Below are 27203 nucleotides of genomic sequence, written 5' to 3'. Positions count from 1 at the left end.
GCACTTCACAGAGCCTGTGGGATAAAACTGTCACTGAGTCTGGTGGTTTCAGAAGAGGATAGAGAGCACTTGTTCAGTAAACAAGCCTTGTTCACTGTCTCAGAGGAATGAGTTTTGTGTGAAATAAAGGCTTTTTCCAACTAAAGGTCTTCAGAGTTCAGTGATTGAAAATAAAACCCTGGATATTAATCACAGTTTTCCAGTCAAAGCAGTAAAGTAAGTGTGTGTTGTGCAGGAGAGAAGGCTTCCCTGGAGAAGGAGACGGAGTGTGAGACGGTGCTTTCTGCTGATGATCCTGATCTGATGCACAAACTGGACCAGGCTGCAGAGGAAGGTGAGTTAATCTATTAACAAACATTACAATATGAGTGTTTCTGTTCTGCTGAAACTCAATTTAACCTTTTGTTCTGCAGGTCTGAGAGTCCTGGTAACTCACGTTGAGCGATTGACTCCCACTCCTCGGTTCCTGGAGAGATTATCCCGTCCTGCTGGATGTTTCCTCCCAGGATTAGAGCACCTTGTTCAGCCCCCTCACCCTGAGTTCTGCCTCCTCCTCAGCACCGACCTGCCTGCACACCTGCTGCACACAGGTAAGAAGGGTTTGACATGAGTGGTGCAGTGACGAGTCCTAAAACCAGGAAGTGAGTCAGAATGTCTCCACTTCCTGTTCCCTGGTCTCAGAGCCAATGGGATCTCTCCATAGGATTTAGGAAAATATCTGGAACTAAGGTCTGTGGTTGAGACACATTGAAGAGACGGATCACGTTTTGTTCTAGGACATTAAATCCATCAGCAGTGACCCCACTGGTGATTTCTGAAGAGTTGACGTGTCTGAAAAACGATGGTTGTTACCAAGTGACTGAATAGGACTACAGAAGTCGTGGAGGACGTTGTACGTCATTACGCCGAACACGTAAACACTCCTCTAAGTTAGTTTGCCCTGTTCTGCTTGAAAGCAAGTACCTGCCTCCTGCAAACTGTTCAAACAAACGCTTCAACTCGTACCATTTAGAATCTGTGTGTTTGAATATGGATCTGAAGTTGGCGTGACGTTGAAGTCGTGCTGCTGTACTCGGCTGTAGTTCCTTTATAGCATAACGTTAGCATTTTGCTTCTGGACATTAGAGTTATGATTAGAACATTATAAAAGTAGGGTAGACATGTGGAGATTACCCGGTTGAACAAAACGTGCATTTATCAAACAGGTTCGCTTTCCACAGACCTTATTTCCAGCTATTTTCCAAAATCCTATGGAGCGATCCCGTTGGCTCTGAGACCAGGGAACAGGAAGTGGTGAAATGCTGACTCACTTCCGGGTTTTAGGACTCGTCACTGCACCACTCTATAGCAACAGTACAGGGGAGGTCTCTGTGAGAGTCGCTTACTTTACGTTTTCTTGCAAAAATCTATGCAAGACTTTCAAATTCATCCGTCATCATAGTTTGATAAATGTTCAGCTGTGTGTCTCGATGATTGACTGGTATAATAAAAAACATTTCACAATTAATAATGTTACTGTTGTATTCTAGTGTTTGGATCATGACAGCATTTTAACTTTCTCTGTGTCGTAATGTTCCCATTTTCCACCTTACACATGTTCCTGCAGTGTCTCGCCTTGCCTCTACATTTAATTAATTCATGAATGATTTACTCTATTTGCTAAGTGAAGTCATTGATATATTGTAATACTTGAATGAGGTAAGTAGGAGATATTTTAGAGTAGCTTTTTAAACTTATTGCATAGGGGTGGGAATCACCAGGCTCCCCACGATACGATTCTATCACGATACTTAAAGGTCACCTATCATGCTATTTTTAGGCAATAGCATGATGGGTCTCAGATATATACAAATATATAAAAAACATGTCTATGAAGTGTTTTGCTCAAAACACCAAGCAGATCACCCATTCTAGCCATGCCTCATATCCCTCTATTTCACTTCCTGTTTCAAAAGTGATGATTTGGGGTATAAAGCTTTACAAAATAAAAAAGGAGGGGTCTGAGCTCATGCGGGACCCGGCAGCTACTGTCTAAACTAAATACTGCCGTGATGAAACTCCATATCATGGATTATCAAGGATTATTTCTGAAACAGTATGGAGCTCAAAGGCTTTCTCTCTTGCCGGTTATAGAGTGGCGAAGTCCCTCCCCTTCCGGTGGACCTCCATGGGACCTTATTTCGGAAAAATTATGTATTGAAGTCAATGGAGAGAGAAAGATTATCTTTCGATCCCGTTTGAATTGTACCACGAATTACACATATGATGTTTGTCAATTTAAAAGATAATTTTGCAAGTCAAAAAAAATAAAATGTGTCGTAAAACTGTGAAGTAACACATTTGTTTGTGTGAAACGCTCAATGAACTACATCTCTGGTCAACCACACACGTCACCAAGATGGCCGTCACTACTGTCTTGTCAACAAAACGATTGACTACCCTCACTATCACCACAATGAAACACGTCCAGAAGAATGTCATGCAAAGCTGCCTGCCTGCCTTCCTTTGATTCTCTCTGAACTGCCTGGTCTTTTTAATTTCAACCATTTGTGCAGATAGCATGAAGTAGAGAAGATCGCTAGCGTTAGCGTTAGCATTTCTCCCCCGGGCTTAAATGGTGTATTATAGAATGATCACACCGGTGACAGTACTCTTCAAAGGGTTCACGAAATATGACTACTACTCTTACTGTTTAACATTTTGGGTTACTTAATGTTACTTCATGTTAAGGCTAATACAAATGACAAGGCTGTAATGCTAACTAACGTGCTAGCTACTAGCTAGGTAGCTAACTTGATCAAGCCACTCCTGGTCGTTTCATCAGACGGGAAGCAAAAGAACGAGCAAGACCCATTGCTGGTATGATAACAACCTGGTACTAAGCACACAGGCATCTTGTTAAAGTGATCTTACAGATGAAGCGTCTTATTTTGGACAGTTTAAAGTGCGAGGGTCGTGATCGGTTCATGCACGTTCCGTGATGGCCGGCCGGCCCCCAGTCAGACTTGATACCGCCCCCATGATAAATACATTTAATTATTGTGAAGCCAGCTGCAATGGATCATTGATCCACCAGGGGGTGCAGTGGGGTTCCACACTGGAGTCATGTGAAATCAACTTCTAAATAATAGATGTTGTTTAGTCGGAAAAAACGAACGAGCCGGCTCTCCCGATTTTTAATCCTAATTTAATCATCATCATTGATGTTTATGTTCGCCGAATTGACATGAAATCACTGACAAATATGAATATTCTGTATTCAACTTCATTGAAACGATCAGGATGGGTGTTATTTTTCCCCACAATGACCAAGTCGCTGCAAATGATCCCATGTATTACATGTACATGGCCACATTCTCAACAAAGTTACGTAACGAAACATTCTGTATTCCTTGCTTACTTTTTATTTAATGCTTTATAACAGCTGGAATAGTTCGTTTAGAACAGGCACCTCACTCGCAATCTGCTCCTCCGCAACGCCTACCACCTACCTCCGGCTGAAATTATGAATGTACAGTAAGGCATAGTAATCATAGATAACACGGCAGGGTCCGTTACAGTTTGTTTTCATCTGATTTCAAATATTTCAAATGTCTGAAGTTAATAAATACATTCTCAGTGTTCAAGTCAATAATAGTCATATAAGAAAAGTACTGATCTAATAACAGAGATTTTATAAGGACTTTTCAATGTTCGACATCGCTCATGTGAAATACAGTAAGCTGGATGTTGTGGTGCCGAGAGGCGGGGTATCAAAAGTACAAGCTAAACTTTTATTTAGCATCTGAACACACTTGTAAACAACGTGATGCCCGGGAAGCGAAGACCCGGCGGAAACAGCTGGTCTGGTTCACTAAAATGTCCGTGTACAGTATATCTGGTACTAATGTATAGCGGATCTTTGTTAAGATCCATATGTCACGGATAGAACTATATATTGAGCTTTAAAACAAATGATATATATTATAATAAAATAAACACCGGCTGTTGTTATGCCTGCTGTAACGTTTACTTTCTCCGTTCTCCGCTTAAGTAATTATTACTTCCTGGTTAGCTTTCCGCTCGAAATTTAAATCTGAAAATGGCAAAATAACGGAGAAAAAAACGTTCACAGAGAAGACGACAACAATTGTCACTTGCACTTGTCATTTAGCATCTGAACACACTTGTAAACAACGTGATGCCCGGGAAGCGAAGACCCGGCGGAAACAGCTGGTCTGGTTCACTAAAATGTCCGTGTACAGTATATCTGGTACTAATGTATAGCGGATCTTTGTTAAGATCCATATGTCAGTAGAGATGGGATGGCAGAAGGTGCTATATATATATATATATATATAATTCCAAAGCTGGTAAAGACCTTTCAAATTTAGCAATAATAGTCATATAAGAAAAGTACTGATTTGTTCTTGAATCAACTTTTTTATGGAAAATGTTTTATGTAATTTTATTTCATTTTAAATAAAATGAAAGACATTCACAGTTAATGTAATTAGATATACATTATTAATGCCATACATTTTTAAATGTAATTAGATATACATTATTAATGCCATACATTTTTTGCATAAATATTTATTCAGTATGATAGCTGTCTAACAGAAGTTAAATCCATTTCTCACTTATTCTGACAATGTACTTAACCCCAAATAAAAGAACCCAATAAAAATAGTTGTTAAATAATAGTGAAGTCACGTTGTAATAACAATAACTCATCTCTCTCGGTTTTTTTTTGTTTTCTTTGTGTGCTTTGCCAAAAGCCACTGTGTCAAGTGTCCTAGTTGGGTTACCGTAACGAACAGCAGCCGGCTCTCGATTTTTAATCCTAATTTAATCGTTTATGTTCGCCGAATTGACATGAAATCACTGACACATATGAATATACTGTATTCAACTTCATTAAAATGTTATTAACGTGCCTAAACTCAGTAATTCACTAAAAATTACTGATCCCTCCGCGTCGCGGAGGGATCTTGATCCCTGGGTGTTATTTTTCCCCATAATGACCAAGTCGCTGCAAATTATCCCGCTTATTACATGGCCACATTCTCAACAAAGTAACGACATGACTCCCAATATTAATTAAAATGCTTTTATGGATTTAGAAAATATTTTTATTGATTTAAAACATAGTTCTATGTATTGATTTAAATTTACATGCATCCGCTAAGAAAAATAGTCCGTTGTTACCGTTTTTTAAACAGTCAGAATGAAACGGCAGCTCTCAGCTGTGTGTTCACACTCCTAACTCTGATCTTTCTTTTCCAACAGTTAAGTTAACTGTAGGTTACTCTGAGTGACAAGCTTACAGTTAGTGAAGTAACACTTTTTTTTTGTGAGTCACGACCTCGCTGTTTCATTCTAACATAACGCTCCAAATATGACTGTTTCCACTCGGACTTCAATACAGCAACACCATTGTTTGGTTTCCATGGTAGCGTGTCTCTTTAGTAGCGTGCACTCCTTTCCTGTAAATTACAGGTCCAGCCAGGCAAAACAGTAATATGAAATATGAACGTTAGTTTTTAACTGAAATGATCAAATAAAGTCAAAATGTCACAGTGTTTACAAACATTGACCATACCGTTCACCAGCCCCCACCCCACTCTTTGTTTAAAACGAATTGGCCATCGGAATGTGTGTGTCCCAACCCCCCCCTGTGATATCTCTTCACAGGGGGGAGAGAGTTAGACGCTCGTGAATTGTCAACGGGGGGGTGCCTCTCTGCACGGAGGAGCCGCGGAGAAGTGAATCACAGTGATCTGCTATTTTAAAGTAAATTCAACACATATCGACCCTAAATATAGCATATATTAAGAACGAGAAAGTGTTAACATCGTTTTTTGTAAACATATGACCAATGTGCGAGGGTGATGACATCAGAGCATCGTCCTATGGGCTTAGCCCCGGACAGGTACAACAGGTATTCACTCAGAGGGGGGTAGTTACCCATTTACATGTCAAAAAGCAACATACAGTAGGCGGGTGGGGGATGGTGAACGTTTACATTTCTCTACAGCAGTGGTTCCCAAACTTTTTGTGCCCAAGGCACACCAAAGGACAAGTAAAATCTCAAGGCACACCTATTGTGCGAAATAGCCCTTATAACACGTGTTATCACTCATATCATGTAAAATATCTGTAAATGTGCATAATTATTTACTAATGCCAAATAAAATGTATAGATAGAACAATCAGTGGTTCAAGTTAGTATATTCCTCAGTGTAACATATCCACTAGTTGCAAAGCTTAAACATTTTTATATATTTTTTTATTTTAAGGGAAAGGATGTTTTCACTACTCAGTTTGTCAACTATGTTACGGACAAACTTGATGTCATTACAATCATTTGATTAAGTCCTGCACTTCAAGTAAAATCAAATTTGAAAGGCTCTTGAGTCTATTCTACCATATATCCAAAGATTTTTAAAGTTTAAAAAATAATTGTATTAAAGTTTTGTTTTTTCATGTGATATGTTCAGCACTGTCATTAAGTTTAGGGATATTTTGTATTATAAAACTACCATACAGGTCATTTTGATAGTTTTAAGAGATGTCATGTAAAACTCCAACCTGTGTAGATATACATTATACTATAAAGGATATCAGAAGCACTATTTTAGATATTTTAAATTTGAAAAAATGAGGTGCAACATAGTTGACAATGAAAGTCAAACATTTGACGCAAATAACATAGTTGACTGGACACATTATTAACCATCAGCACTATGTTAATTTCAAGGCAGAAGTGCAAAATTCCATTGATAATGATGTGTAATGACGTCTACATGTCGTACAAATTGTCAACTAGGTTACCTGTCAACTAAGTTACTACAGTTATTACAGTACTGGGTAACCTAGTTGACAATTTCCCTATTTTGACCCATCATTTCAATGGTAGGCCTTGCCTGGATGACCACATGTCATTTTCTTGAACAGGTTAACATCACATTTGCACATATAATTGAATTAAAATCATTAAACAATTGTAAACCATAACAATGTACGTAACATTGTTGATTGTCAATGAGTATATTAATTGACCATGTGCTATTATACATAAAATATTGTAAAAATGTAGAGGACAATCACCACAGTGTGTTCAAAATGTCTGCCAAAGAGGAACATGGCATCATGTGATGCTGGTGACATGGTATTGGGACAAACAATTTTTGAGTTAAAGGGGGAAGTTCTGTTAGTAACATAGTTGACAGAACTTTTGCGGACATTCATATATTAAGATATTTAAATTATTTAAAGGGGGAAATCAATTAAAAATATGTTATTATTCTTTAGTATTTAGACTTTTGAAATAAATGAATCATTTTTTAAATTTACTTTAATGGTTTTTATTCATTATTTTGAATCCAAGACACCCTCAACTGAAAAACGGACATAGCAAAAACTGACAATTTAAGAACATCATGACACATTTCAAGCTAAATAAAGCATAGGATGCACATAATGTTTGTGTGATATTATAACATGCTTTCCAATAATAGGCAAAATATGATATTTTTGAAGAAAATAGTTAGAATAATTATAATTATCATCAATGGACATCAATGGACATGGAATGTACCCTAAATTGTAGAATCACTCAGCAGTTACATACACCAAACCTTCCAGTTATATTCCTATCAATATTATCAAGGCTTTTACAGAAGGGTTTGGTCATATATAATTCATAGCCTGAATTATATAACATTTTATACCTAAAAACATGGTGAAAATTGATATTTTAGGGCTGTTGACAGTATTTTCTGATTTATGGAGTGATACAAAGAGATATCCAAAATCCCTTCTGTAAAAGCCTTAGATACTAATATGACTACAAATGAAACAATAATTTTGATCCTGGCTTTATCCAAAGTTCAGATTTCGGTTCCTGAAATGTGTTAAAATATGCGCATATTTCATGAGATAATGGTTCATTTGGATATTTAAACATGCTATTTCAGAAAACTTGTAATACAAAAAACAATTGCCTTATTGTAAGTAATTAACTGGAGAAATATTTAGCTGATATCTTTAAGTTAAAAATACCCTATTCACCTGGGGTGTCTCGCCTTAATTAGATGTTTGATAAGTGCAGATCACATAGTAAAACACGTACACAGATACATTATTTTGTATTTTTATTAAATTCGACAATGTCAATTTCACTTTCCACTATGTCCACCGTTGTTTTTCACAACCAATGGCAGAACTTTATTGAGGCCTGTAATTAGTCAACTACAGGTCTCTTGAGTCAGTCTTTTTCTTCCAAAAAGCTTGTGACAAGATGTTATTGCTCTTGGGGCATTAAAAACAAGATTTTAACTTTAGTTTTTTATATAATATCTGCATTTTCTATTGTGAAAAACTAAGTCTTAGTTATTTAATATATAGCGCCATCTCCTGGTTAAACCCTGAAATTGGAGAATAGTGGGAGGGCCTAACATTCCTGAATACTGGTCTTTGGCAGGCAACTGGCTGGCAACTGGCTGGCAGTCGGCAGGAAGCTGTATGCTGGGGTCCAAAATAAGAGGCTCCATCTGTATCTTAGCCAGCGCCATATAGATAGATTATATTTATATGGCGCTGATCTTAGCTATCTCTTAGTGGAGGAAAACAATTGTGACATCACTTACGCGACTCTGGGATTTGTAGTCTTTCTAGTTACGTATTTTTCATAGTCTTATATTTCAACAGTTTTACGACAAACTGTGACTTTTTTGACATGGAAATTATTTTTTAAGATTGACAAACATCATATGTGTAATTCATGGCACAATTCAAACGGGATCGAAAGATAAGTTTTCTCTCTCCATTGACTTCAATGCATAATTTTTCCGAAATAAGGTCCCATGGACCGGAAGTAGATGGGCGTGTTTGGATCATGACAGCATTTTAACTTTCTCTGTGTCGTAATGTTCCCATTTTCCACCTTACACATGTTCCTGCAGTGTCTCGCCTTGCCTCTACATTTAATTAATTCATGAATGATTTACTCTATTTGCTAAGTGAAGTCATTGATATATTGTAATACTTGAATGAGGTAAGTAGGAGATATTTTAGAGTAGCTTTTTAAACTTATTGCATAGGGGTGGGAATCACCAGGCTCCCCACGATACGATTCTATCACGATACTTAAAGGTCACCTATCATGCTATTTTTAGGCAATAGCATGATGGGTCTCAGATATATACAAATATATAAAAAACATGTCTATGAAGTGTTTTGCTCAAAACACCAAGCAGATCACCCATTCTAGCCATGCCTCATATCCCTCTATTTCACTTCCTGTTTCAAAAGTGATGATTTGGGGTATAAAGCTTTACAAAATAAAAAAGGAGGGGTCTGAGCTCATGCGGGACCCGGCAGCTACTGTCTAAACTAAATACTGCCGTGATGAAACTCCATATCATGGATTATCAAGGATTATTTCTGAAACAGTATGGAGCTCAAAGGCTTTCTCTCTTGCCGGTTATAGAGTGGCGAAGTCCCTCCCCTTCCGGTGGACCTCCATGGGACCTTATTTCGGAAAAATTATGTATTGAAGTCAATGGAGAGAGAAAGATTATCTTTCGATCCCGTTTGAATTGTACCACGAATTACACATATGATGTTTGTCAATTTAAAAGATAATTTTGCAAGTCAAAAAAAATAAAATGTGTCGTAAAACTGTGAAGTAACACATTTGTTTGTGTGAAACGCTCAATGAACTACATCTCTGGTCAACCACACACGTCACCAAGATGGCCGTCACTACTGTCTTGTCAACAAAACGATTGACTACCCTCACTATCACCACAATGAAACACGTCCAGAAGAATGTCATGCAAAGCTGCCTGCCTGCCTTCCTTTGATTCTCTCTGAACTGCCTGGTCTTTTTAATTTCAACCATTTGTGCAGATAGCATGAAGTAGAGAAGATCGCTAGCGTTAGCGTTAGCATTTCTCCCCCGGGCTTAAATGGTGTATTATAGAATGATCACACCGGTGACAGTACTCTTCAAAGGGTTCACGAAATATGACTACTACTCTTACTGTTTAACATTTTGGGTTACTTAATGTTACTTCATGTTAAGGCTAATACAAATGACAAGGCTGTAATGCTAACTAACGTGCTAGCTACTAGCTAGGTAGCTAACTTGATCAAGCCACTCCTGGTCGTTTCATCAGACGGGAAGCAAAAGAACGAGCAAGACCCATTGCTGGTATGATAACAACCTGGTACTAAGCACACAGGCATCTTGTTAAAGTGATCTTACAGATGAAGCGTCTTATTTTGGACAGTTTAAAGTGCGAGGGTCGTGATCGGTTCATGCACGTTCCGTGATGGCCGGCCGGCCCCCAGTCAGACTTGATACCGCCCCCATGATAAATACATTTAATTATTGTGAAGCCAGCTGCAATGGATCATTGATCCACCAGGGGGTGCAGTGGGGTTCCACACTGGAGTCATGTGAAATCAACTTCTAAATAATAGATGTTGTTTAGTCGGAAAAAACGAACGAGCCGGCTCTCCCGATTTTTAATCCTAATTTAATCATCATCATTGATGTTTATGTTCGCCGAATTGACATGAAATCACTGACAAATATGAATATTCTGTATTCAACTTCATTGAAACGATCAGGATGGGTGTTATTTTTCCCCACAATGACCAAGTCGCTGCAAATGATCCCATGTATTACATGTACATGGCCACATTCTCAACAAAGTTACGTAACGAAACATTCTGTATTCCTTGCTTACTTTTTATTTAATGCTTTATAACAGCTGGAATAGTTCGTTTAGAACAGGCACCTCACTCGCAATCTGCTCCTCCGCAACGCCTACCACCTACCTCCGGCTGAAATTATGAATGTACAGTAAGGCATAGTAATCATAGATAACACGGCAGGGTCCGTTACAGTTTGTTTTCATCTGATTTCAAATATTTCAAATGTCTGAAGTTAATAAATACATTCTCAGTGTTCAAGTCAATAATAGTCATATAAGAAAAGTACTGATCTAATAACAGAGATTTTATAAGGACTTTTCAATGTTCGACATCGCTCATGTGAAATACAGTAAGCTGGATGTTGTGGTGCCGAGAGGCGGGGTATCAAAAGTACAAGCTAAACTTTTATTTAGCATCTGAACACACTTGTAAACAACGTGATGCCCGGGAAGCGAAGACCCGGCGGAAACAGCTGGTCTGGTTCACTAAAATGTCCGTGTACAGTATATCTGGTACTAATGTATAGCGGATCTTTGTTAAGATCCATATGTCACGGATAGAACTATATATTGAGCTTTAAAACAAATGATATATATTATAATAAAATAAACACCGGCTGTTGTTATGCCTGCTGTAACGTTTACTTTCTCCGTTCTCCGCTTAAGTAATTATTACTTCCTGGTTAGCTTTCCGCTCGAAATTTAAATCTGAAAATGGCAAAATAACGGAGAAAAAAACGTTCACAGAGAAGACGACAACAATTGTCACTTGCACTTGTCATTTAGCATCTGAACACACTTGTAAACAACGTGATGCCCGGGAAGCGAAGACCCGGCGGAAACAGCTGGTCTGGTTCACTAAAATGTCCGTGTACAGTATATCTGGTACTAATGTATAGCGGATCTTTGTTAAGATCCATATGTCAGTAGAGATGGGATGGCAGAAGGTGCTATATATATATATATATATATATAATTCCAAAGCTGGTAAAGACCTTTCAAATTTAGCAATAATAGTCATATAAGAAAAGTACTGATTTGTTCTTGAATCAACTTTTTTATGGAAAATGTTTTATGTAATTTTATTTCATTTTAAATAAAATTAAAGACATTCACAGTTAATGTAATTAGATATACATTATTAATGCCATACATTTTTAAATGTAATTAGATATACATTATTAATGCCATACATTTTTGCATAAATATTTATTCAGTATGATAGCTGTCTAACAGAAGTTAAATCCATTTCTCACTTATTCTGACAATGTACTTAACCCCAAATAAAAGAACCCAATAAAAATAGTTGTTAAATAATAGTGAAGTCACGTTGTAATAACAATAACTCATCTCTCTCGGTTTTTTTTGTTTTCTTTGTGTGCTTTGCCAAAAGCCACTGTGTCAAGTGTCCTAGTTGGGTTACCGTAACGAACAGCAGCCGGCTCTCGATTTTTAATCCTAATTTAATCGTTTATGTTCGCCGAATTGACATGAAATCACTGACACATATGAATATACTGTATTCAACTTCATTAAAATGTTATTAACGTGCCTAAACTCAGTAATTCACTAAAAATTACTGATCCCTCCGCGTCGCGGAGGGATCTTGATCCCTGGGTGTTATTTTTCCCCATAATGACCAAGTCGCTGCAAATTATCCCGCTTATTACATGGCCACATTCTCAACAAAGTAACGACATGACTCCCAATATTAATTAAAATGCTTTTATGGATTTAGAAAATATTTTTATTGATTTAAAACATAGTTCTATGTATTGATTTAAATTTACATGCATCCGCTAAGAAAAATAGTCCGTTGTTACCGTTTTTTAAACAGTCAGAATGAAACGGCAGCTCTCAGCTGTGTGTTCACACTCCTAACTCTGATCTTTCTTTTCCAACAGTTAAGTTAACTGTAGGTTACTCTGAGTGACAAGCTTACAGTTAGTGAAGTAACACTTTTTTTTTTGTGAGTCACGACCTCGCTGTTTCATTCTAACATAACGCTCCAAATATGACTGTTTCCACTCGGACTTCAATACAGCAACACCATTGTTTGGTTTCCATGGTAGCGTGTCTCTTTAGTAGCGTGCACTCCTTTCCTGTAAATTACAGGTCCAGCCAGGCAAAACAGTAATATGAAATATGAACGTTAGTTTTTAACTGAAATGATCAAATAAAGTCAAAATGTCACAGTGTTTACAAACATTGACCATACCGTTCACCAGCCCCCACCCCCACTCTTTGTTTAAAACGAATTGGCCATCGGAATGTGTGTGTCCCAACCCCCCCCTGTGATATCTCTTCACAGGGGGGAGAGAGTTAGACGCTCGTGAATTGTCAACGGGGGGGTGCCTCTCTGCACGGAGGAGCCGCGGAGAAGTGAATCACAGTGATCTGCTATTTTAAAGTAAATTCAACACATATCGACCCTAAATATAGCATATATTAAGAACGAGAAAGTGTTAACATCGTTTTTTGTAAACATATGACCAATGTGCGAGGGTGATGACATCAGAGCATCGTCCTATGGGCTTAGCCCCGGACAGGTACAACAGGTATTCACTCAGAGGGGGGGTAGTTACCCATTTACATGTCAAAAAGCAACATACAGTAGGCGGGTGGGGGATGGTGAACGTTTACATTTCTCTACAGCAGTGGTTCCCAAACTTTTTGTGCCCAAGGCACACCAAAGGACAAGTAAAAATCTCAAGGCACACCTATTGTGCGAAATAGCCCTTATAACACGTGTTATCACTCATATCATGTAAAATATCTGTAAATGTGCATAATTATTTACTAATGCCAAATAAAATGTATAGATAGAACAATCAGTGGTTCAAGTTAGTATATTCCTCAGTGTAACATATCCACTAGTTGCAAAGCTTAAACATTTTTATATATTTTTTTATTTTAAGGGAAAGGATGTTTTCACTACTCAGTTTGTCAACTATGTTACGGACAAACTTGATGTCATTACAATCATTTGATTAAGTCCTGCACTTCAAGTAAAATCAAATTTGAAAGGCTCTTGAGTCTATTCTACCATATATCCAAAGATTTTTTAAAGTTTAAAAAATAATTGTATTAAAGTTTTGTTTTTTCATGTGATATGTTCAGCACTGTCATTAAGTTTAGGGATATTTTGTATTATAAAACTACCATACAGGTCATTTTGATAGTTTTAAGAGATGTCATGTAAAACTCCAACCTGTGTAGATATACATTATACTATAAAGGATATCAGAAGCACTATTTTAGATATTTTAAATTTGAAAAAATGAGGTGCAACATAGTTGACAATGAAAGTCAAACATTTGACGCAAATAACATAGTTGACTGGACACATTATTAACCATCAGCACTATGTTAATTTCAAGGCAGAAGTGCAAAATTCCATTGATAATGATGTGTAATGACGTCTACATGTCGTACAAATTGTCAACTAGGTTACCTGTCAACTAAGTTACTACAGTTATTACAGTACTGGGTAACCTAGTTGACAATTTCCCTATTTTGACCCATCATTTCAATGGTAGGCCTTGCCTGGATGACCACATGTCATTTTCTTGAACAGGTTAACATCACATTTGCACATATAATTGAATTAAAATCATTAAACAATTGTAAACCATAACAATGTACGTAACATTGTTGATTGTCAATGAGTATATTAATTGACCATGTGCTATTATACATAAAATATTGTAAAAATGTAGAGGACAATCACCACAGTGTGTTCAAAATGTCTGCCAAAGAGGAACATGGCATCATGTGATGCTGGTGACATGGTATTGGGACAAACAATTTTTGAGTTAAAGGGGGAAGTTCTGTTAGTAACATAGTTGACAGAACTTTTGCGGACATTCATATATTAAGATATTTAAATTATTTAAAGGGGGAAATCAATTAAAAATATGTTATTATTCTTTAGTATTTAGACTTTTGAAATAAATGAATCATTTTTTAAATTTACTTTAATGGTTTTTATTCATTATTTTGAATCCAAGACACCCTCAACTGAAAAACGGACATAGCAAAAACTGACAATTTAAGAACATCATGACACATTTCAAGCTAAATAAAGCATAGGATGCACATAATGTTTGTGTGATATTATAACATGCTTTCCAATAATAGGCAAAATATGATATTTTTGAAGAAAATAGTTAGAATAATTATAATTATCATCAATGGACATCAATGGACATGGAATGTACCCTAAATTGTAGAATCACTCAGCAGTTACATACACCAAACCTTCCAGTTATATTCCTATCAATATTATCAAGGCTTTTACAGAAGGGTTTGGTCATATATAATTCATAGCCTGAATTATATAACATTTTATACCTAAAAACATGGTGAAAATTGATATTTTAGGGCTGTTGACAGTATTTTCTGATTTATGGAGTGATACAAAGAGATATCCAAAATCCCTTCTGTAAAAGCCTTAGATACTAATATGACTACAAAATGAAACAATAATTTTGATCCTGGCTTTATCCAAAGTTCAGATTTCGGTTCCTGAAATGTGTTAAATATGCGCATATTTCATGAGATAATGGTTCATTTGGATATTTAAACATGCTATTTCAGAAAACTTGTAATACAAAAAACAATTGCCTTATTGTAAGTAATTAACTGGAGAAATATTTAGCTGATATCTTTAAGTTAAAAATACCCTATTCACCTGGGGTTGTCTCGCCTTAATTAGATGTTTGATAAGTGCAGATCACATAGTAAAACACGTACACAGATACATTATTTTGTATTTTTATTAAATTCGACAATGTCAATTTCACTTTCCACTATGTCCACCGTTGTTTTTCACAACCAATGGCAGAACTTTATTGAGGCCTGTAATTAGTCAACTACAGGTCTCTTGAGTCAGTCTTTTTCTTCCAAAAAGCTTGTGACAAGATGTTATTGCTCTTGGGGCATTAAAAACAAGATTTTAACTTTAGTTTTTTATATAATATCTGCATTTTCTATTGTGAAAAACTAAGTCTTAGTTATTTAATATATAGCGCCATCTCCTGGTTAAACCCTGAAATTGGAGAATAGTGGGAGGGCCTAACATTCCTGAATACTGGTCTTTGGCAGGCAACTGGCTGGCAACTGGCTGGCAGTCGGCAGGAAGCTGTATGCTGGGGTCCAAAATAAGAGGCTCCATCTGTATCTTAGCCAGCGCCATATAGATAGATTATATTTATATGGCGCTGATCTTAGCTATCTCTTAGTGGAGGAAAACAATTGTGACATCACTTACGCGACTCTGGGATTTGTAGTCTTTCTAGTTACGTATTTTTCATAGTCTTATATTTCAACAGTTTTACGACAAACTGTGACTTTTTTGACATGGAAATTATTTTTTTAAGATTGACAAACATCATATGTGTAATTCATGGCACAATTCAAACGGGATCGAAAGATAAGTTTTCTCTCTCCATTGACTTCAATGCATAATTTTTCCGAAATAAGGTCCCATGGACCGGAAGTAGATGGGCGTGACTTCGCCACTCTATACCACAAGGTGAGTTCCTTTTTATTTCCTGCTTCTTCCCACACATGCTCTCCAGTACAGGTTAGCTCTGAGTGTTAGCGATGCTAATGTAAACACCGACCATATTACGTCCATAACAGTCGGGCATTGTTTCTGATAGCAACGTTTCTGATAGTGCCGTGGGTCCGCATTTCAGATATTACATCATATCGGATGCAAATCTGGATCAGCTCCGTTGTACCCCCATTTTTAGAGATTTGGGTACGGAGGAAAAGAGAGAGGGTTTTATTTTCTGACGCTGCGTGAGTTCCCCGACACACCGGGGACACATAGTTATGTATAAAATACATCAAAAAGTGTATTTTGCATGCCTTTAAGCCACGATCCGATAGTATTGCGATTCTACGATATGCTAAGTATTGCGATGCGATATATTGCGATATTGCAGATCACATGGGTCATATCCATGTCCGTCTTCCCTTGCTGGTTAAAACATGTATTTGCAATATGAATAGTTTATGTAAATAACCCAATGTGTGTTCTTTGAACCTGAAAAGGAGATGTTTTTGTTACTTTCATTGCAATTGTATACATGTCTTAACTTCCTGTTTTATATAGACATGCTTTTATCTTGAAGGCGACGTTGCGCTGTTAGCAGGAAGTTACTGTTCCCAAAGCAAAAACAGAGAAAAAGAACGGAGATAAAGTACAGATATTAACGGAGATATCAACATTTAAATACGGCGATATCAAAAGATAAAGTTTAGATTTAAGTGTTAGCAAGAGGCTCAAGGTCAGTGTTAACATAAACATGTGCTTTGTGTCTTAATTAGTTTATATACTGTATTATAACTTTGCTAACTATTTGAAGTTCACTTGTTGAATGGTATTCTAAAGTAATGCTCACATGGATGAAGCTTAAATGTATTTGTTGTTTTGTGTCTTTGTGTAGCTCTTACGTTGGTTTTTGGAGTTTTCAATAAATTAGAACGTGTCAAGTGTACGACCATCTTTCGGAGAGATGTGCTACAGCTTATATCATAAAATATCCATACTTGGCGTCCGTGTATCGATACAATATCGCCACGCAAAGTATCGCGATACTATGCTGTATCGATTATTTCCTCCACCCCTAGTATTGCACAGGAAATCTAAAATCACAATCTGACAGTAAATGTTTTGAAAGCCTCATCTGGAGGAAGTGTCTCAGGTTCCCTTTCTGTTTCCTGCAGAGATCCATCCCTCCGTCCTCTCCCTGGTCGCTGTGCTCGACCTCTCTCTGAGTTCAGCTGAGATCCAGCAGCTGATGCTGACTCAGCTCCTGCAGAACAAGAAGAAGAAACTGCTGAGTCGGCACTCACAGCTGCAGAGTGACAAACAGCTGCTGGAGCACAAACTGATCTCAGAGCAGGTGAGCAGACACTTACTGTCAACAAGTCATTCAACAAGTCTGTCAACAAGTCATACAACAAGTCATACAACAAGTCTGTCAACAAGTCATTCAACAAGTCATACAACAAGTCATTCAACAAGTCATACAACAAGTCTGTCAACAAGTCATTCAACAAGTCATTCAACAAGTGAATCTGCAGCAATGTATCATTCAAATTGTTGGTAAATGCTGAATTGATAGTGAATTTAACCTTTTTTAAGTCAGTATTGTCACTTTTTCTGAAATGTTCTGAAAATAATAGCATTTAATTTTTTTTTAAAAGACTCACTTTTGGTCAGATCCCAAATACAATTCACATGTGGCCCTAATCCTCTCCCGTAAATTCAGAAATGGTAGTCACTTCTTAAATGAAATGTACTATGTATTATGTTAACCCTAGAACCGCCAGGGGTCGCTGTATACCTAAAACCGCCAACGGGTCAAATGTACCCGCTATTAGAATGCATTGATTTTCAAGGTACAATGTTCTTTTATTTATCATACTAGAACACAGGGTTAACAGTGAGCTTTGATCGCACAGTGATGAAACTTATACCAATATAATGGGACTCAGCTTCATAGATATCTAGTTGGCATGAAGTAAAAGATCGCGAACGTGGATGGGCAAAGGGCGCGCGAGCGCGCGCGCGAGAAAGAAACGAGCGCGCGCGCGAGCGAGCGCGCGAGCGAGAAACGAACGAGCGCGCGCGCGCGCGAGAACGAACGAGGCGCGCGCGCGCGCGCGCGAGCGAGCGAGAACGAACGAGCGCGCGCGCGAGCGAGAACGAACGAGCGAGCGCGCGCGAGCGAGCGCGCGAGCGAGCGAGAACGAACGAGCGCGCGCGCGCGCGAGAACGAACGAGCGCGCGCGCGCGAGAACGAACGAGCGCGCGCGCGCGCGCGAGCGAGCGAGAACGAACGAGCGCGCGCGCGCGAGAACGAAGAGCGCGCGCGCGCGCGCGCGCGCGCGCGAGCGAGCGAGAACGAAACGAGCGCGCGCGAGCGAGAACGAACGAGCGCGCGGCGGCGCGCGCGAGCGAGAACGAGCGAGCGCGCGCGCGAGCGAGAACGAACGAGCGCGCGCGCGCGCGCGCGCGCGCGCGCGCGAGCGAGCGAGAACGAACGAGCGCGCGCGCGAGCGCGCGAGCGAGCGAGAACGAACGAGCTCTCGCGTCGCGCGCGCTCGCGCGCGCGCTCGATAACGAACGAGCGCGCGCGCTCGCGCTCGCGCGAGCTCTATAAACGAACGATCTCTCTCGCGATCGAGAATAACTATTCTCCTCCTCTCTCTCTCCTCTTCTCTCTCTCTCTCTCTATCTATCTATAACTAACTATCTCTCTATCTATAAGGAACCGCAGTAAACAACAGGCGTTGCTATAGCAACACGTCATGTTTATGTTTACGCGGGAGATCAATAGCATGAAAATCACTGCATTTTCTATGAGCTAAATATTACCCGCTGGCGCTGATGGGTATAAATGGCCATTTTTTGGGCCTTTTTTTCAATCTGACTTCATATTGACAATTTGTAACAACAGAGGGTGCTACATAACACACTTTCAGGAAAAGTCACAGACTGGGAGACTTGAATATTTTGTTGAAAAAAAGTTACATACAATCAGGAAACAGCTGCGGGTAAAATTTACCCGTTGGCGGTTCTAGTGTTAATAAAATCTAAATATCAGTTTATCTTTATAGTAATTTGTGGATAGAGTCTTCGAAGGTGTGTGTTTGTGTATCAGTGAAAATGTGTTTTGTGGTTGGACAGAAGAAGCGGTTCCTCTGTCTGTTAGGATGGGTTCTTATTGTCTTTTGGCTCCTTATTAGGGTATAATGTATTCGCTCGCTAGCAAAGAGAAAAAGCACAGAAACAGGGCTGGAAACAGATAGCCCAACGAGATGTAGTCGACACATAGTTGAAATAGCTCGGATTCTTATTATTACGATTTTTATTTGTAGTCTTTGCACACACTTTTGGGGTCCTTAACATTCACGAAAACCCACCAAATGTTACACACACTTCCTTTACACACACTGTCTGGTGAACATCGCAATGTATTAGGGTTTTCTTTGCGGAAAAGATTCCGTAGGCCCCAGTGCGGTTTGTACGGGAGGCGTGTGGTGCAGTGGGTTGAGTATGTAAGTCGCTTTGGATAAAAGTGACAAGTGACATGTAATGAAATGTAATGTATGTCTAACTGAGAATCACAGGAAAGCCTCTTTGTGGTTTATAGAAAAACAGAAAGTGGTCAATTTTGCTGCTCATGTTGTCTCTCCTTCATTTTGTCCCAGGAGTTTCTGCTGGACTCCATCCTTCAGAGTGACTCCCCCCTGCTGCAGGAGGTGTGTGTGTGTGTGTGTCAGGAGGTGTGTGTGTGTGTCAGCAGGTGTGTGTCTCAGCAGGTGTGTGTGTGTCAGCAGATGTGTCTCTCAGCAGGTGTGTGTGTGTCAGCAGGTGTGTGTCTCAGCAGGTGTGTGTGTGTCAGCAGGTGTGTGTGTCTCAGCAGGTGTGTGTGTCAGGTGTATCTGGTGAGTTCATAGCATGTGTTTTAGTTTAATGTTGACGTTGTGCTCATATTGGCTGTAATGACGTGTTTTAAAATGTGTGAAAGTGCTATGAAGGTTATTCTAACGTGGCCTGGTTGGAGTAAAGTTAGAAATCAGCGTGTTTAGTGAGAGATAAAGTAACACTTTCTCATTGTGTGTGTCTCAGGAGGTGTGTGTGTCTCAGCAGGTGTGTGTGTATCAGGAGGTGTGTGTGAGTCAGGATTCGATGCAGCAGCTTCAGTTTGACCTCCAGCTGCTCAGCGAGGAGCTTCAGCACCACGACGTCCTGCTGAAAGCCCCCAGAAACCTGGTGAAACTGGCTTCTACTTTCTACCAGGCTCTACAGGAGGTGTCCCGCCTCTCCTCTGATTACTGCTTCCCCCTGCAGGGCTTCATCTCCGCACTACAGGAGGCTTTTATTGTGGAGGGGTGTGAGGTGGAGCTCAGTAACCGGCTGGTGGAGAAGCTGCTGCATCACTACAGACCGAGTCTCTACAGCGCACATCTTCCTGCTCTGGAGCTCCTCCTCTCCCTCGCTCTGCTCCAACACCACTCTGTAATTCACTTATTCACTTATTCAAGGCTTTTACTGTCATGTGTGCTGAGCTACAGTGTAGTTATGTCAATGAACATCTGAGGTCTCAGGCTCCTCCAACAGTGCAACACAATACAACAGATACAATAGTGCAAGTAAATACAGTGAAGTAGAATAGAAGTAGTGCCATAAGAGTCTATATACAAGTGATACATAATTAGTAAGTTGCAAACAGATGAATGTTATGAATGTTCTTAGCTCAGGTGTTTAACAGTCTTCTGGCCTGTGGGATGAAACTGTCTCTGAGTCTGGTGGTTTTAGACCTGATGCTGCGGTGCCTTTGTTGTGTAACAGAAGCTTCGAATGAAGAACCAAGCGGGTTTAGTCCAAACTGAACGTTTTTACTTTATATTAAAGGTCCCCTATTATACTGTTTCTCATCAATATATTATAGGTCTCAGATATATCCAGACCCTGTCTCTGATTGGCTGAAACACCAAACAGATCATTGCAGCATCCCATAATCCCCTCTGTTTCAGCCCTGTTTCCAAAGTGCTGATTCTCTGTCTGTTACTTTAGATGAAAATAAGGAGCCCCTCCCCACGCCCCTCTGAGAGAGATTTGGTTACAAAGAACTCAATGGTGCTCTAGGAGGAGATTCAGGTGATAAGGTGTGGGGGGGGGGGGGGGGTTACCTTGGTTGCTGATTGGCTAATGGTTACACAAGACAAAACATCGTTATGACATCATCAAGTGGCCAAAATCTGATGAGCTCATTTTCAGACAGGTTTTTATAGAAATGGATCAAAAAGAGAGAGAATCTTTGTTCCTGAAACTTTCAGAGTCTCTTTCCACAGAGGGGACACATGTTTGTTATGAATTCCAAAAACAATTCCCAAATGGTGTAAAATTCAGAAGCATAGTATAGTTAGTATATATGTGAGTTTAGTGCAGGTCATTGTTGAATGGGTTACATGGGGATTGTGCAGGCAAAATAATAAAAGTATATCTTATCTCCAGCAGCTCTGCTCTGATGCGGAGAAGGCGGTGTTCCTCCGGGGCCTCCAGGACGTTCCACTCCCTGTCACCAAAATAAAAGCGGGCTCCCTCCCTCCCATTTCCTCCCTCCTGCCGGGTTGGATCCCGCCTCCCATCCTCCCCCAGCTGCTCCTCCTGGAGAGAATCCTCCCCTTCAGAGGACTGATCTCCTCCCTCTGCTCCTCCCCCGCTCAGTGGGACGAGTACCTGCACAGGTGGGAAGAAACTACATTTACTCAAGTACTTAAGAACACTTTTCAAAGTCAACTTTATTGTCAGTCTTACAGTTTGTGTGAGACCAGAGCAAAAGTACACACATCCTTTTCTCAAGTAGAAGAACAGATACTCGTGTTTAAAAATACTCTGGTGAAAGTAGAAGTACTGACTAAACTTCTTTACTCAAGTAAAAGTAAAGAGGGCTTTGAAATGTACTTCAGTAAAAAGTACCCATAACTAGCAGCTGTTTTAAAGAGTACCTGACCTCCCTTTATATTAATAGAACAATAATGTCATTGTTAGCTAATGAATGTTTCCATGCTGAACAACGGCAACATGACAACGTTTTCATTGGTCCCTCTTCTTTAGAGAAGACCAGGAAATGATGGATACACGGATCGTGTTCAAATCAATAGGCACGCAATGACTCTAAATAATAATGATCACGCCACCAAACACACATTCAAACTAAAGGAACCAGCCTGTTTGGAAAATGTGAGAAGTAGAAAGTACAGGTATTTGGGTTCAACATGTAAGAAGTAGAAAGTACAGGTATTTGTGTTCAACATGTAAGAAGTAGAGAGTACAGGTATTTGTGTTCAACATGTAAGAAGTAGAAAGTACAGGTATTTGGGTTCAACATGTAAGAAGTAGAAAGTACAGGTATTTGTGTTCAACATGTAAGAAGTAGAAAGTACAGGTATTTGAGTTCAACATGTAAGAAGTAGAAAGTACAGGTATTTGTGTTCAACATGTAAGAAGTAGAAAGTACAGGTATTTGTGTTCAACATGTAAGAAGTAGAAAGTACAGGTATTTGGGTTCAACATGTAAGAAGTAGAAAGTAAAAAGTCCTCAGAAAAAATAAGTAGTGGAGTAAAGTACTGATACCAGAAACATGTACTTAAGTACAATAGCAAAGTATTTGTACTCCACTACTTCCCACCTCTGGAAGAAACTAAGTATATTAACTGGATGTTTCCCCTCGTTTCTGTTGTGTGATTGTGATGTGCTATATGTGACATGTATGTAGTAACGTGTGTTGTTTGCATTTTATTGTTCTCTTATATCCTTTCGCCTCTATCTACTTGTCTTTCATCCTTTCTTTATAACTAATGCTGTTGATGTGTTGTGATTTTAAAAAGGTGTCTATTATCATCTGGCCGAGGACAACAGCTGGAAATTAGCCATGTTTGCTAAAGCTGTCCCATTTACTGTTTTTTGTGACAGTTGATTAATGGGGACTGTCCACGACACTATAAACAAATACACTAAACTAAACTCAAGTACTTAAGAACACTTTTTCAAAATCAAAGTCAACTTTATTGTCAATCTTTGAGTTTGTGTGTAGTCGATGTTCAGAAAGAGGTCCTGATTGGAGAGTGTTAGTGAATTTGGGCCGATGATGATGATTATTTTAGATTTGTCACAGTTCAGTTTCAGAGAGTTGTTTTGCATCCATTGTTAGATGTCAGTGAGGCAGGTTGTGAGTGTGTGGTGGTGGAAGTAGTTTTGTAATAGTAACAATCGAACTAGACGGAGGATTTGTCCAAGTAACAGGATGTAGATGATAAAGAGCAGGGGACCAAGTACAGAGCCCTGGGGGACGCCACGGGCGACTGAAGCAGTGGGGATTTGTACAGTAGTTGTTGATGGAAATGAATTATCTATATATTACAAAGTCGTTTTGCTGATAATACTTTTGTACTTTTACTTTAGTAAAGGCCCGGACACACTAAGCCGATTTTGGCCGTCGATGGGCGTCGACACGCCCTACTCAGATTGGTGTGTCCCGCATCGTCGTGTCTTTTCAGCCGTGCCGACACCTTTTCGGCCAAAAACCCACCTATTCAACATGTCGAATCGGTGGGCAGTCGGCCAAAGGCTGTCGGCAAAAGAAATCACTCTGATTGGCTGTTCAGCTTAGCGAATCAGAGCATGAGAAGCGAAACGGAAGTGAGGGACCCAAACAAACTATTAAGAAAGCAAATCTGAGATTTCATTTAACTCCAGCTCTCGACACAGGTTGGGGAAAGCCCCGTGAGCTTCTCGCTGTAGAGTGAAAATGGAACGCACACGCTATTTGTTGTTTATATCACGCAGTCTGTTCTTCTTCTCTCGGTTATCACGCAGTCTGTCTTCCGGTTGCCTCTTTTGAATGACGAATACACACTACCGCCGCCTGCTGGTAAGGAGAGTTATTGCCACTCACGCATGCGCAGTTCGTACGTGCTCGGTTGAAGTCTTTGCGGTGTGTTCCAGTGCGACACATGGCCAAAACGCAGAGACGCGAGGCGACGCAACAGTCGGGGGTCCGTCTGTGTCAGTTCTTTGGTGTCAGCTTGGTGTGTCCGGGCCTTAAGACTTTGAATGCAGGACTTTTACTTGTAATGAAGTATTTTGACCTGAATGTATTGGTACTTTTAAGATAAGATAAGTTAAGATGGAACTTTATTTATCCCCTGGGGGAAATTCGGGCTTTTATAGCACCAACAGGGTCAGAGTGAAAAACAGGATTCAAACAAGGTAAAATGAAGATAAAATAGAATAAAAATTAAAATAATAATACAACAAAAATAAAGTGATAAAGTAACTATTGAAAGAATATATCACAGTAAAAGTTGAGCATTTGTATGAACATGTTAAATATATTTACATAAGTGTGCAGATGTGAGTGCAGGTTAAAGTCTTGTAAAAACAGCGCATGTTTTATGTTTGAACAGTCCTGGATAATATTAACGGGTAACAGGGTTTAGCCCCTGATCGAGCAGCCTGATGGCTACAGGCACAAAGGACTGTCCGAGGCGTTGCATATATTTAGCTTTCCATCTCTAAATGACAAACACTGGTTATGCATTGTCGAAACGCATTAGAAAGATTTTTGATCAGAAAAGTACATATACAGTGACGACTGGTACTTGGAGAGGTCCCAGTCCACCTCCTGGGCCCTGCCGTGGTGCCCTTGAGCAAGGCACCTAACACCCCCCCCCCCCACCACACCCCATTGCTCCACTGCTCCTACTAGGATGGGTTAAAAGCAGAGGTCAAATTTCATTTCGTGTGCTCTGAATGTGTGTGACCATTAGGGCTGTACCCGAACATCCGAATATTCGGTCGTTGGCCTACTATTCGGTTTTCTATTTCGTTATTCGGATATTCTTTTTTTTTCTTCCTAAATGTATGCCATCAATAAAGGTGAATTGCCACATTCTTATTCTATATTTATACTTTTAATTGCACTGTTAAAATACGGAAATATATACAATCTCAGCTTGGGCGCCTGACATCGCTTTCACTCACAGCGCCACGAACGCGAACGTCACGCTTCACTTTGCTTCACACACCTGAAAACAAAATACCGAAGACTTCAGCTGTGTGGGACCATTTTAAATTGGACGACGAAGGCAGTGTGCCAAATATGCAATATGAAACTGGCCCACCACGGTGGCACAACAACTCTGAAAGGTCACCTGAATGCTGTAGGTAGTAGCTTAGCTTAGCTGTTGTCCAGTTGCCATGATGAAGCTGCTTTATCCGCTGTTTAAACAATAACGTTACACATGATATACATCGATTATTCGCTGCGGATTACTATACCCCCGTGCGCGCGGAATATTCGCTGCTGATTACTACCGAATATCCGGAGCCCGAAAAATGGTATTCAGGACAGCCCTAGTCACCATTGAAGAGGGTTTTATCCTCCAATTCTATCTATCTAATACTTATACTCATACACATCTACTGTATACATACACACAGACAATATATACTTTTACTGAATCATCTGAATCGTTCTTCCAGCAGTGATCACCCCCCGTCTGTATCGGGTCCCGTTCCCTGCCGCTCTCACTCCCACCTGTCACTGATACAGAGGGGGATCCTCCTGAAGACCCTCCTCCCTCACAGTCTGCAGGGATTGAACCAGGACATGGCCGTGTACCACCGCCCCCTGCTGGGAGGGAGGGAGACCCTGTACATCGGGAACCCCAAAGCCCTCTATCAGTTCCTGAGAAAACATGAGGGGCCTGTCATCCTCACATCACCCAATCAGAGAGGAGAGGAGAGGACGAGCATTCACCCTCTGAAATTAATTCACAGTCTGGCCCACTGTGGAGAAGACACTCAGGTAATGTTGTGTTCTTTGTTTTGAAGACCAAGAGTTAGTCTAAAGAAGACCAGGAAGCTTCTCGAAAAGTGAACTGCGTTTATTTATACAATGATATTTTTACAAGGGAACACAGCTGTGGTTCTGACACTCAGTCCACCGGTCCACAGTCCACTTACCGCAGTTAGCTGTCTACGGTAGAATGAATGAAAGGGAGCGTCTCTCTCTAACATCTGGTTATATAGTATTGTAGTCTTCATTCATTGGCTGGCGTCGACGTGGGCGGGTCTTCTTCTGTAGTCCTCTGATGACGTAGCCATAGCACATCCCTTTTATCATACAATTCTTCTAATGTTTATTGGTCATAAACAAATAATAATAGTGGTAATGCAGCGTCAATGAGTGAGAGTTGGAGACGGTGTGTTTAGTGTGTAACTCCACGCGTCATTCTCCTTATATTCACATACACGATATATTATTAGCTACATGCTACTGTGAGGCTACAAACAACAACAATCGTAAAACCGGAAGTCCAAGGTGTCGCCAACATCCGGTCCGTGGAAAACTCTACGACAGTGAATCATGTCCCTTAAAGGTCACCTATCATGCTATTTCTAGGCAATAGCATAGGTCTCAGATATATAAAAATATATAAAAAGCATATCTATGAAGTGTTTTGCTCAAAATACCAAACAGATCACCCATTCTAGCCATGCCTCATATCCCTCTCTTTCACTTCCTGTTTCTAAATTGATGATTTTTGGTATAAAGCTTTAAAAAGAAAAAAAGATTGATAAAACAAAAAAGGAGGTGTCTGAGCTCATGCGGGACCCGGCAGCTACTGTCTAAACTAAATACTGCGGTGATGAAACGCCATATCATGGATTATCAAGGATTCTTTCTGAAACAGTATGGAGCTCAAAGGCTTTCTCTCTTGCCGGTTATACCACAAGGTGAGTTCCTTTTTATTTCCTGCTTCTTCACACACATGCTCTCCAGTACAGGTTAGCTCTGAGTGTTAGCGATGCTAATGTAAACACCGACCATATTACGTCTAAAACAGTCGGGCATTGTTTCTGATAGCAACGTTTCTGATAGGGCCGTGGGTCCACATTT

General features: G+C 39.8%; 2 protein-coding genes across 2 annotated transcripts in view; both read left to right on the top strand.

Moving 5' to 3' along the window:
- The window catches only part of LOC117484391 (extracellular serine/threonine protein kinase FAM20C-like), a 157727-nt gene that overhangs the window by 109535 nt on the left and 20989 nt on the right, over positions 1-27203 (top strand). The window lies entirely within an intron of this gene.
- The window catches only part of LOC117484383 (dynein heavy chain domain-containing protein 1-like), a 125061-nt gene that overhangs the window by 79515 nt on the left and 18343 nt on the right, over positions 1-27203 (top strand). Inside the window, 7 exon segments of the mRNA XM_034132840.1 lie at positions 236-334; positions 414-590; positions 17448-17626; positions 19941-19991; positions 20383-20751; positions 21754-21983; positions 25787-26116. Coding sequence (XP_033988731.1) covers positions 236-334; positions 414-590; positions 17448-17626; positions 19941-19991; positions 20383-20751; positions 21754-21983; positions 25787-26116 — 1435 coding nt within the window.

The sequence above is a fragment of the Trematomus bernacchii genome, unplaced genomic scaffold (assembly GCF_902827165.1).
Source record: "Trematomus bernacchii unplaced genomic scaffold, fTreBer1.1, whole genome shotgun sequence".
Taxonomy (NCBI): domain Eukaryota; kingdom Metazoa; phylum Chordata; class Actinopteri; order Perciformes; family Nototheniidae; genus Trematomus; species Trematomus bernacchii.
This window is presented reverse-complemented; position numbering and strand designations above follow the sequence as displayed.